Source organism: Carassius carassius, chromosome 3, assembly GCF_963082965.1.
Source record: "Carassius carassius chromosome 3, fCarCar2.1, whole genome shotgun sequence".
NCBI lineage: Eukaryota > Metazoa > Chordata > Actinopteri > Cypriniformes > Cyprinidae > Carassius > Carassius carassius.
The window spans coordinates 13444473-13457360 of record NC_081757.1 but is presented as its reverse complement, the minus strand read 5'-3'; the positions used below and the strand labels follow the sequence as shown (position 1 = coordinate 13457360).

Here is a 12888-nt window from a genome sequence, read left to right as displayed (position 1 = left end):
CACAGAAACAGTGCTGTCAAAGAGAGAAGCAACATAAGGTGATGAGAAGGAGCTTTTTTTGGATTTTATTCAAGCTTCCTGACAATAAATTAAAGACATATGAAATCAAAAGAGTTAAGACATACTTAAGAGAGAAACGAGTGGGGAGCTTACAGAGATGGGAGGAACTTTTATTTTACAGAAAGCTAAACATTTCTGTACAAGTGATGGGACTATAGAACTGAGAGCTCCATCCCCACTGAGAATAGTGCGATGGAGAAAAGCGACAACAGAGAAACACAGAGGAAGTGAAAGACCTGCCGCTCAGACGGTGCCCGGAGCCAGAGATGAGATGTAAAAAATTTAACTGTGCAGGGGGAGAAAAAAAACGAGTTGAAACAAATGAAAGATGGTGAAGTGATGACAATAAAGGACATGCCAGAAATATAAAAAGACTGTCAGTGTCACATAAATATACATATATTTGGTCAATCACACAACAAGTATGTCCATGCATGTGAGAAAAAGATTACATCAGGCATTCTGAGAATATTTTTTTTATTCTCATAAAAATCATTTAGCAAGTTGTTTCAAATGTAAACAATGTTTACATTTAAAAATTAGTTGAAATAAATGAGAATAGAAAGAAAGAAAGAAAGAAAACCAGTTGAAACAAATGAGAGATGGTGATCTCAAACAACAAAGGGCATGCCAGAGATAAAAAAAGAGAGTCATCATGCATTCCAGATGAAACATTGTGTAATTTCATTTCATCTTTATACCAAGTAAATCAATAGAAAGGTTTGTCAAGCAGGCTTTAAACTTAATACTTGGGTTCAGTCTAAAATCTGTCATCAAATCTGAAAATTTGATTATACTAGCAGACAGAGAAACTGCAAATGCTATTAAACCAAACACGTGTGCACACTCTCATACATGAACACGAGTAACATGTGGTGATAGTTACATGGAGGTCATGTCGTTGAGAGCGTGGTCCAGCTCCTCGCTGATGGCTTTGTACTTGAGTTTCTGAGCATACAATTCATCTAAAGTAGCCAATTAAAGGCCAGAATGGTCAAGGGGTGTTGAGTGGGGAGGAATGGAAAAGAATGGAAAAACAAGAAAATAAGGGAAAGGAAGCAGTGCCAATGCAGATCGAACAATGACAAATGGCCAGAGAGAGACAGATAAAAGAAAAGACTAGGAAAACAGTAATTCAACAGAAATGAAATGAAGTGAAATGACCTTCCTTTATCATAAGAAAAAATAAAATCTCTCAAATACCTACATTCTAGTACTTTCTAGCAGTGGTGATATGTACCGCTGCTAATTTAAAGGCATATCCTTTTAAATCACTTTGTGAACTGTTAATTGTAACAGAAAAATTCAAAACAAACCTAAACCTTATATTCAAAGGATGTTATTATGTAACTAAGGATTTAACCCTTGTCTAATAGCAACAGTGAGGTACAAGTTGACATACCCTCCAGATCATCAATGGTCTTCTCAAGCTTGGCGACTGATCTCTCAGCGAACTCAGCACGAGTCTCAGCCTGGAACACAGAGAGATGTCAGGCCCTCTTATATGATAGCGCACACACACACATAAGATGGTGGCTAAATGAACTCACCTCCTTCAGCTTGTCAGTCAAGACCTTGATCTCCTCCTCATATTTGTCCTCTTTAGAGGAGTACTGTAGACAGGGAAGAGAGAGGAAAAGATGCAAACATGCAAAACAAATATGCACAGATGATCATTAACTAATTCACACGTACACATAACATTTACATGCTTACCTTCTCAGCCTGGGCTTCCAGAGACTTCATGGTGTTGGTCACAGTTTTCAACTCCTCCTCCAGCTCAGAGCACTTGCTATAGGTGGGAGTGTCAGAAAAGTTGAGACAAAAAATGACACACAGAATATGTTTTTAAAAAGTGTTACATTTGTTTGTTTTTACCTCTCATTGAGCTCAGCACGCTCCTCAGTACGCTCCAGCTCACCCTCAACAATCACCAGCTTACGGGCCACCTGTGTAGCATCACAAAGAAGTGGACATGTGTTACATTGCCCAAGATTAAGAGATTGTTTATTGCATTTCTGGAGCATTTATTTATAATATATGATAAGAGTAAGAAAGAGAGAAAACACTGACCTCCTCATATTTGCGGTCGGCCTCCTCAGCAATGTGCTTGGCCTCCTTCAACTGGATCTCCTGCAGCTCCATCTTCTCCTCATCCTTCAGGGCCCTGTTCTCAATGACCTTCATGCCTCTGAGAGAGACAGGGTTTGGGTGTTATTATAATCATGAGACCTATTGCATATGTTTAAAATAAACTATCAATTTGAATTAGACTAAGCGTCAAAGTAATAGAGTATATATCCTCCCTTTAAAATGTAATTTTGGTTTATCCTACGTCAGAGGTCTTGGCCCATATCTAATTACATTCATACATTGCCATTTGACTTTTCTGACAAAATTGAATAGATTGATATTCAATTCACTGCAATAAAAACTATAATATTAAAAAAAAAACAAAAAACATTTTTTTAAATGTAATTCCAAAAATGTATATAATGCAAAAAATTCCATATCGTGGTTTTACATTTTATTTAAAAATGGAAAATAAAATTGGGAAAATAAAAACATATTTGTGACCCTGGACCACAAAACCAGTCATAAGTAGCATGGGTCATATTTGTAGCAATAGCCAACAATATGTATGGGTCAAAATGGTCGATTTTTCTTTTATGCCAAAAATCATTAGGATACAAGGTAAAGATCATGTTCCATGAAGATATTTTTTAAATTTTCTACCTTAAATATATAAAAACTTAATTTTTGATTAGTAATATGCATGGCTAAGGACTTAATTTGGACAACTTTAAAGACAGTTTTCTCAATATTTTGATTTCTTGCAACCTCAGATTTCAGATTTTCAGCAAAATATTGTCCTATCCTAACAAACCATACACCAATGGAAACCTTATTTATTTTGAAATCTCAATTAAAAAATAACCTTATGACCTCTTGCCATTTTTTTGCAAAAGAAAGTTATTTCTAAGAATCCCAAAGCTTGTTTTGTGCCCTAGTCATAATAAGTGGCCAATGAGTTTTCCTACACACCTCTCACTCTCATCAGCAGCCTTCTCAGCCTCCTCCAGCTTCTGCAGAGCAGTGGCCAGACGCTCCTGGGCGCGATCCAACTCCTCCTCAACAAGCTGGATGCGTCTGTTCAGGGAAGCGACGTCGGCCTCAGCCTGCGCACACACAACGAGTAATGAGCCAACAGTGCACTAATCTAGTCTACATTAATAACAGGTTTAAACAGCGCCTTCGTGAGAAAAAAGTCTAGAACTTATAACACTGTCGTTTTACGTACTATGGTTTTAAATGTGCTATACGATATCTTGACAAATACCCGAGAACATTCAAATGTTAGCGTCTACTAATTTTCCGGGAAACATTAAAACATTGTTTAAAGATGGGAGGACGTCACCTGTCAAAAAAGCAGCACCGCCCTCTCCATCCATTAAGCGCCAGTGCGCAATCAATTATTTAGAACTTTCTAACGACAAAAACGTTGTTTAAACATAATTTTAGAATGACTGTCTTGTCTTTTTCCGCCTTTTGATGTAATCTTATGTGAAACAGCGCTGCAGTTGGCCTGCTAATGCACTTAAATCATTATGGTAAGCTCACAGACTGCCTGGCAGCGCGCTCGGTCTCGAGCTCCTCTTGTAGTCTCTGTGTTCGGCTCTCAGCATCGTCTGCTTGCTCTTGCAGTGACCTGATTTTCTTTTTCACAGCGTCGAGATACGCCGTACCAGCAGCCATCACGAAGCCTGCGGTTTGTTTGGACGGGGTATCACGGGGTGTTCACGGCGCTCCAGTAACGCAAATAGCCCACCCTGATTCCCAGCCAGCGACTGGTAACGCTTTACCAAACACCGGAAGTCAGTGGATCTAGGCTGTATTATCGTTTGTAACCACATGACCTGCTTATTGCCTAAATTAAATTAGAAATGTCAAACATGTCAATTGTTTCCTGTGTTATCACTAAGATGGATACTGCCATAAATATTGTTCTAAGATGGATACTGCCATAAATATTGTGCAGTATAAAAAAAAATCAATGTAACAAATTAGATGATCAAAACTGCATTGTTGTTAAATGCATTTTTATCTCTCCGCCTATTTTGTTTGTTGTACTTTGTTGCTTTTACAGATTTTGCACTCACATGTTAACTGTGCGGCGTACAGCGCCATCTTGTGAAATGTTACTGCAATACAGGTCGACCAAAATCCACTGGAAATCCATTGAGGTGAATCATTGTTTCAGGGTGAACCGGGTATTTTGGGGTTTATTTTGAATGACACCATCTGACGAGAAGCTTGAATTTCCAAGAAACTGCAAAAAGTATTTGAACATAGCTAAAAGCTTGCAGCTTCTAATGCGTTTTAAAATATTATAAAGTTGGTTACAAAGGTGCGCTAAATAAATGTTTATTCAGTAAAATCTTCACTTATATATGTTTTATCAGATAATATAATTATATGTATCGTTTATCAAACTAGCTTTATGGGTAATCGCTGATCTTAGGTATCCAGTAAGGGTGAGGTGAAATTCTACACGGACCCCTGAGACGCTTGTAGGTGTGCAAACGAACCCCCAGATGCTTTCCTTATAAAGCGCTCTACTAAATTTAACCCGCCGTTTGCATACACTCTCCTGCAACTGTACATATGGCAGACTGCTTTACCATCTGGGTCTTGGTATGCTATTCGTTTACCAGGTGGTGCAAATAGGCTACATTTAAGAATGGCCGGCGTCATTTTTAAATACTTTTTTTTCTTTCGTTCTTTTTTTTTAAGTTCCCGATGATAAATTAAATTAAATAAATAAATGTATGCATTTAGCAGAAGCTTTTATCCAAAGCGACTTACAGTGCATTAAGGCTATCAATTTTTACCTATCATCTTTTTACTATCGATAAAGTTTAGTCGGTAAAAACAATGTCCGACGTACTAGGCTACATGATGGTAAAAATGAAATCGGGTGTTGCTGTATAGTAAGTTGAAGACTGTCTGTCTAGCAGGGATAGCCTAGGTGCAGGTTACGTGACCTCAGACGGGAAACCCTAAGTTTCCCTGAATGCTTACATCGGTAGCTTTCTTCTCAGCCAGCTCCAGTTTCTCCTGAGCATCCTTCAGGGCTTCAGAGTATTTGTCCAACTCATCCTCAGTTCCCTTTAGCTTCTTCTGCAGGGCGACCAGGTCATCCTCGAGCTACAGGAGAAACACGTGTGTCAATATACAAGAGACAAGAACGGCTGGCAGCTGCGTTTATGCATTATATGTGCAATTGACATTAGTTAACAATGCAGGCCTATAAAACAGGTAGGCCTATAGTCTACTGTAGCAGTGAGACATCTGACATGAAAAAAGTTAAAGTAGAATTAAAAATAAAATACAAGATAGGATAGAAACCGAAAAGCTTATTAAATATGTAATCATGCCATATTATGCCGTATTAGCTGTAAAAACAAAATGTAAAGTCTGTTTCATAAAGGTGCAAAAGAGCCACCCAAATGCACGAGCGCCCGATTCATGTCCAACCTGCTTGCTTCTGTCCTCTGCTCCCTTCTTGTCGCCCTCAGCCTGCTCTGCTCTGTCCAAGGCATTCTCCTTGTCGAGCTTGAGCATCTGCATCTTCTTCTTAATGGCATCCATGGCTGCGTTTGTGTATGGGTGGTCGCACCAAACACTGGACTGAGAGAGGCGATGAGCGTCTGTGCTGAACTGAAGGCTGAGCTGGAGTGCGAGCTGGTCTCGCTGTAGCCTGTCAAATATGTGCCTTCACAGAAGCCTGAGAAGTTCCGCTAGACACCCAATACTTTTTTGGGAACGGCCCTCAGCGGTTCCTCCTGCGTCGCGTCTTTTTTTAAGGTTCTGGACGGCGATTCGCTGCCCTCAGACATTTGACCATTGAAATGCCTATATATGGGATCTCAGGGCCAAGACGTCTTACAGGGGGGCCGTGTTCCTATTTCTAACACCCTGAACCTGGAGAGAAACTGGGGGAAGAGGAACAAAACTGTCCGGGAAGCAATTTAAGCTACACGTTATCCAATTAATGCAAAACGCTGATTATGCGAACCCCAAAATATATATATTTTTGGGGCTGGCTAAATAAAAAGATTTTTTCCCCCATCCATAAACTTTTTACAATGAAAACTAAAAGTCGTTACGGAGAGAGAAAAAAATCGATTGATTTTATACAGCACACGACACGAGGGGCTCATGAAAGTGATTATCTTAAGGGAAGGCATTACTATCTCTGGGTCAGAGAGACATGTCAACGAGTCCCTCAGGCATTGTTCATAATCTGAAGAGCTTTAGATACGGTGGCTGTAGAACAGCAATCTTTCAGCACGCTTGCATTCATTGCCAAGCACCGTGCTGGTTTAAACTGGCCACGGTAAAACCCCCCCAAATCTCTTGGAATCACAACGACGTGTCGTGTGGCACAGCTACAGCTGCCAGCCATGCCGCGAGGATACAAGCCACATGTAACGCCTCTATTTGAGCTTTGATACATCATTTAATACATTTTCACCTAGCAGTGAGGTTACTTCGTTTCCGATTTCTTATTCTTGCAAGTTAGAGATAATGGTTTGCTTTTGTTTGCTATTTGTTCCACAGTTTATAACGGGGTTTTGGATAAGATCATCACCAGACACAGTCTTTTTCAAAGCTGAGGTGTTTGCCCTCAATATTAATTTCTTATACTCTCACATTCCCACACCATGAACTCAACTCCAGGTTATTTTTACCCTTCCCCTCCTGAAGGAAGCACCTGCTACAGTCTCTTCTTAGCCGTTTAAGACCAGCTTTTCTACACACACAGCTACCCTTAATCTTGAGTCACACAACTGTGTTTTTATCATTGTCTATTAAAAATGTAATGTAGGTGCATTTTTACTATAGTAATTCATTATAGTATGCATGGAATATATGTGACTTTTTTCTGCTATTGTGATCTAACATTAAGCGTTAGGGAAAAAATATATGCACATTGAATTGTTTCTCTATAACTAATTATTTATTATGCTTACTTTCTTGAGATTATGATCACCTATAGTTTTTTAATAAAAAATAAATAAATTCCAAAGGGGGTTTTGCAGCAACACTAAAGAACCATTTTTCTGTGAACAGTTCTTAAAAGAACAATTTTCTTATTGTGTAGAACATTTTATTAATATCAAGAAACTTTTCCCATGAGAACCTAGTTTTCATCAATGTTAGAGGTTCTTGGAACCATATACCAATAAATTACATTGATTTCTAAAAGTGTATTCTAGTTTCATTCTTTTCCTCACTGCTTTCTGCAGTTAGCCTTTAAGAATGATCAGATTAGCATGTTATATCCAGAGACATTCAAACAGACGTGCAAAGCTTCCTCTAGGCGAAAACCTTTCAACAACGCACTTACGCCTGGCACCTCAACCTGTTAAATGCCTTTGATTCAACTTCAAGATTTTCTGAATGCTGCTGAATAAGCTATAGCTTTGATTGGACTATTCTGTATCATTTGAATACAGCAAGTTTACAGAAAGCTGCAAAATGAAAATGTAGTTATAATGGAAACTGGTAAAATTGATAGGCAGAGTTATATTCTGTTTACTGAGATCCAAGATAAAAGTATGTGTGCTGGAGAGAGCAGAGCGCCGTTATGCTGTAAGGGTATTAAACAGCCATAAACTCCATTATGTTGGCAAAGTATTACACATATAACATAAAACCATACACAATGTGTGTACTTCTCACCATCCTCTCCTCTCCCAAAGAAGTTATACAGACTAATACGTGAAACTTATGTTTGAAAACATCTACCGTTTGAGGAAATTTGACAGTTTTACTTGCCAATCCAATTGCAACTCTAATTGTACCAACTGTAAATCTTTAAACATGCATATCTGCTATGACCATCTCCCCACAGGGGACTAAAATTAGCACCTTCTCGAGTTTGTGATCCCACCCAATATAGCCCCATACCCTCATGCTGACTAAGACATACCAGCTCTGCCCTACCCCCATGCCAGTGTCTTAAAGGAGCAGTCAGCCCAAACTTAATGCAGTACTGTCATAGGAGTTGATCTGTAGTGGCAGATTACTCATCTCAGTTCACCACCATAAAGAATAGCTCAGAATAACTGCAAAACTGCAGACAGAAACAGAAGACTGAGTACATGCTCTAAATGAGAGAGACAATGTTTGTGTCAGTCACTTTAACAAATCACTGAGATGTACTTCTTTTAGATGTATGTACATATCACAAAGCATATGTGGAAGAAGGGGAGATCGTACATAAAAGGCAACGTTGATTCTATTTGGCATCATAGAGATCTATAACCTTCTAAACGGAGACTGCATAAACTTACAGATGACGACGTAGAACATTATTCCAAAACTCAAGCTTGCAAGCTTATTACTACTTGCCTCAGAACTAATACCGAACATGCATATTTTATATTTTATTTTAATTATACTACACTTTCCAGTATGCTTCCCTATATCTATTTACATGCTGAAATGGGTTTATAAAATTTAACTGTATGAATTAAAAAAGTATCAACACAAATAATAACGCAATTAACACAGTATTAATCGATTATTATTATTGTACACATTAACCACACATTCAAAATGATTAAAGAGGATAAAAAAAGTGACAGGTACCTGAGGCCCAATTGTTTTTTGTAATATATAACTTTGATTAATGAAGGATTAAAATGTTTTTGTGAGAGTTCATTCTCTAACATACCACATACGGGGAAACATTAAAAATAAGAATTAAAAACTGTTCAGTGCATGAGCAGCATTATACCATTCAGTTTCATTGTCAATTTCACTTTCGGGTCAAAAGTGCAAAAAAAATAAAATAAAACATTCCATACGAACATCACGTGAAGAGAACTAAATTGAAACCCTTTATTTTCAGTTAAAATGTTTTTCCATATATGCAGAAGCTTTACATGTATAACTTGATTTACTGCAGTGCTCTTACAGGCAGTCGTTCAAAGACACCCACAAATAAAACAAAATCAATTGGTTTTCTCTAAATGTGGAGTCACATTCAGGACTTTCTCAATATTTTAGTTGTCTACACAATGCATGAGCTGGCAACATTTAGACCATTCTCCAACTCTGCCATTAAATGTAATGGAGCATGCACAAGAAATGCAGTAGAAAGTGTGCTGTCTTAACATACAGTCATACATTTGTATGTAAGCCATACACAATTACAGCAACATAAAGTAGACAGACACTTTCTAGGCAGATCTAAAGGGGGAACTGCTTAAAGTGAGTTTCACAGGCCACTTTATGACAATTACTTGCTGTAGTAATTACCAACTCGAACCATTCCAACTCTGAACATCCGGGCACAAAAGTAGTAACAGATTAGCAGCAACTCAGCTTCGAGACACACACACACACACACACACACACACACACACACTATGGTGAATGCAAGCCAGAATACTGTATAAACACCTGATCTTGTCTCCTACAGTCAGAGAACTGATACGTTCATTTGACAGTGATAAACTAAGGCACTGAAACTAAATGTACATAAAGCCAGAGACTGAAGAGTTGCTGTGGCAAAGCAATAAAGCACTGAGAACAGATTTCCAGGGTTGCATATGACCAAAATACAACAATGAAAGAGACACATAGAGCATAAGGTCAAAAATCAGAAAGATAGTTAGATAAAGAAGACATAATGAAGAGAAAATAAAAGCAGCAACAAACAGCACTGTGAAATACTGCAGTGGCCAGTCATTTCAGCATAAGAAGAAAAGTCACTCAAAGTATGTCTGGCTCTACATAAAGTGAAGTACAACATGTTCTTTTGAACGTACATCCTTGTGCCCAAAACAACAGTAGGAGCGATACAATTCCATTATAATTGAATATACATTCAGTATTTGGATTTCATCCTTGTAAGAAATATTTTGCTGTGGTAAAACATCAGTTCTATGGGGTTAGAGATGGAATTTCCACAGATCTTCTGAGGTTAGTATGGCTTTCTGATTCTCCCGATTTAATCCACCAATCACTAGATCCGCTCATTACATTCTCAAAACGTATGGGCAGCAAGAAGAATTCATTGGAGATGATGCATTTAGACTATTATTCTGAGTGGTTTTGTTTTACATTGCACATTTTCGCACATTTGTTTGTCTACATAAATATCTTTATTTGTATACTTAATGAAGCAATGAAAGTGAAGCATAAAAATGTATCTCACCGTTACAAAATGTACAAATGTTAAACATTCAGTTGGAGTCTCTAACAGTCAGGTTTCTTTTCTTCTTGACTTTAAGTGACGTAAGCATTAAAGTCTCCACCTTGTTTGAAACCCAATAAATGCTTTATTTTAAATGACTGAAATCGAACAGAGTTCATTTATTTCTTCCTCAACACTCCAATCCCAAAAGTGTAAACCTGGCTGTTCTGAGCACATGGTAATGTGCTTCCAAAATCTTCATGCACACATTCACAAATTCAGATTCATGCCAGAAATTTGAAGCTTCTTCATGAGGGTGATGAACACATTTACGGTTAAAGAGACGAGACGGTTTGAAATGTTCAAGAGTTTAAATATTTAAAAATTCACAATCCAGTCAACTGAATCAATAACCCTTCATCAGTTCAGTATTTGTCGTATGGACTGCACTATTGAAATTCATGTGTCCTGACAGCAAAAATCAAATGGTGGATAATTTGATCAAAGGGAAGCCATTATTTCTGTTTAGTCCTCATCCTCTCGGAGTTCACTTGGCAGGAACTTGTACTGCTGTTGTCTGATCTGCGCTAGCTTCTTACGGGCCTCTTCCAGCTCCCTCTCCTTCCTCAACATCTCCTCCTGAGCAGCAATAATCTGGGCCAAACAGACAAAGCACAACACATATTAAATATGAACTGAACAAAGCAAATATGGGAGAGTATAACCTTAAAATACTAAATGATATTATAATTATTAGTCCCAGTTAAAACAGTAGTAATTAATAAATTAAAAAAATGTATGGGCAGTCAGAAAGATCAAATTATGAATACGCATTCAAAATACAGTATTATTATTTGTTAATTATTTGTATTATATAGCAAACATTTCGTTGTCTACATATATTAAATTACATTTATTTATTTATTTATTATCCATCTATCTATTGATCTGCTGATACCGTAAATATATTAAATACCGTAAATATATTAAAACTACATTTTAGATTAGTAATATGCATTGCTAAGAACTTCATTTGGACAGCTTTAAAAGACAATTTTTTCAATATTTACATTTTTTTGCACCCTCAGATTTTAGATTTTCAAATAATTGTATCTCGGCCAAATATTGTCCTAACAATCCTAACACACCATACACCAATGGAAAGTTTATTTATTCAGCTTTCAGATGATATATAAATTTCAATTTCGAAAAATGTACACTTAAGACTAAAGGTTTTGTGGTCCAGGGTCACAAATATATTTATTACTATTATTAACAACAACCACAACAAACAAAAATATAAAATTATTATTTAAATAATAATATTATTTTTATAAGCAATAGAATTATGTATTTATTATTAACTAATTATTATTGAATCAACCATAGACCGAATTCAGCCTAAAATCTTACCTGAGCAATTCCTCCTACAAACCTGGTCTTGACCACCACATTATCATCATCTGCCTTGTTGAAAGCAGCTTTCTGGGCCGCTCGAACCAGACAGTCAGAGGCCCGTTTCACAGCATTGCCTGCAGCCTGCAGATAACGCATAAGAAGTTCATGAAATGTGCCTATGAAATTCATGTTCAATGAAGGCAGTAATGTAAGCCTAGGTTTATATGTGAACATGTACAGTGCAGTTACCATTTAAAATATCAGAATGAATTTAGTATTTTTCTTTAATTAACCATATATACCTGTAGCCTCCTCATAGCCTCTGAATCCTGCTCAGCTTTAACCTTGCACGCCACCAGCAGCTGTGCAGTGGAAGCAGCCACTTGTTTGGCAGAAGAGATGAGCTTTTCTTCACTGGCATGACCTTGGACCGATGCATTCGCTGCCTCACAGAGGCTACTGGTGGCTGCGGCAACCATGCGTGCCTGGAACAGTGAGCAAACAGAGAAGTTATACAGGAACATAACATGACGACATTTTATTGGCACTTTTGAATCCTTAAGGACTTACAGCAGATATTAGCCCTTGAGACCATTGTCCATCATCCACAGCATTAGCAGGGATGGCTCCCACCTTCAGAAAGGGAAAAACAAAAAGTCTGTTATTATTCTATAAAAACTGAGTAAATGGAAAAACTCAAAAACGGTTGCTATAAATAATCATTTTATGGACTGATTAATAAACATGCCATATCTTCTTACCTTGCCCTGGGCTACGAGTTCTCGCTGAGCAGCTGAAGCTGATTTTACAAGAGCGCTGGTGGCTGCGGCGATAGATTTGGCTGCCTCAAGAATCTGCTCTTCAAAGTCTAAATTCTCATTAGCTTGCTGCAAAAAATATATAAATATCATGGAAAACGCAGTTGTAACATCTTGAGGAGGTTATAAGAAATTAATGGCTCACTGTGTTAGACTGTATATAGCTGTGGTTAAAAAAGGGCAAAATACAAAAAATAATTTTTTTTTTATCAAGAACTGATGGCAGCAATTTTGTAGTCATTAAATGTGTTACTATTGTATTGTCACTTTATGTGTTTGTCTAACACAGCAAAAATAATAAGTTCAGTGCATGTGTCTCAGTTTTACAGTTCTTTTTGAGTTGCTTTGTGCAGTCTTTGGGCCTCTACTACACACTACATCTAATCACAGCTGTGTTTA

The 12888-nt window shown here is 37.5% G+C and overlaps 2 protein-coding genes across 4 annotated transcripts in view; both read right to left on the bottom strand.

Annotated features, from left to right (window-relative positions):
• Positions 1 to 39: 39 nt before the first annotated feature.
• Positions 40 to 5848, bottom strand: LOC132120075 (tropomyosin alpha-1 chain-like). Its single transcript, XM_059530032.1, has 10 exons — positions 5599 to 5848; positions 5143 to 5268; positions 3106 to 3239; positions 2134 to 2251; positions 1939 to 2009; positions 1777 to 1852; positions 1611 to 1673; positions 1463 to 1532; positions 947 to 1025; positions 40 to 346 (listed from the first exon to the last, which is right to left on the bottom strand). The coding sequence occupies exons 1-10, from the start codon at positions 5710 to 5712 to the stop codon at positions 343 to 345; spliced, it is 855 nt and encodes a 284-aa protein (XP_059386015.1). The 5' UTR covers positions 5713 to 5848; the 3' UTR covers positions 40 to 342.
• A 3101-nt stretch (positions 5849 to 8949) lies between these two features.
• The window catches only part of tln2a (talin 2a), a 50514-nt gene continuing 46575 nt past the window's right edge, over positions 8950 to 12888 (bottom strand). For all 3 annotated transcript variants that reach the window (XM_059530028.1, XM_059530029.1, XM_059530030.1), the window contains 5 exons: positions 12433 to 12558; positions 12242 to 12304; positions 11974 to 12156; positions 11687 to 11812; positions 8950 to 10927 (listed from right to left, as the gene is read on the bottom strand). In XM_059530028.1, coding sequence (XP_059386011.1) covers positions 10799 to 10927; positions 11687 to 11812; positions 11974 to 12156; positions 12242 to 12304; positions 12433 to 12558 — 627 coding nt within the window. In that variant the 3' untranslated portion in view covers positions 8950 to 10798. The remainder of the gene's footprint in view (positions 10928 to 11686; positions 11813 to 11973; positions 12157 to 12241; positions 12305 to 12432; positions 12559 to 12888) is intronic.

Bases quoted from the DNA above. Each gene is read 5' to 3' on its own strand.
- LOC132120075 (XM_059530032.1), bottom strand. From the start codon at position 5,712: ATGGATGCCATTAAGAAGAAGATGCAGATGCTCAAGCTCGACAAGGAG. The intron at 1,674-1,776 runs GTAAGCATGTAA...CCCTGTCTACAG, and splicing joins TGGAAGCCCAGGCTGAGAAG to TACTCCTCTAAAGAGGACAA. The intron at 1,026-1,462 runs GTATGTCAACTT...TGGCTACTTTAG, and splicing joins GACCATTGATGATCTGGAGG to ATGAATTGTATGCTCAGAAA.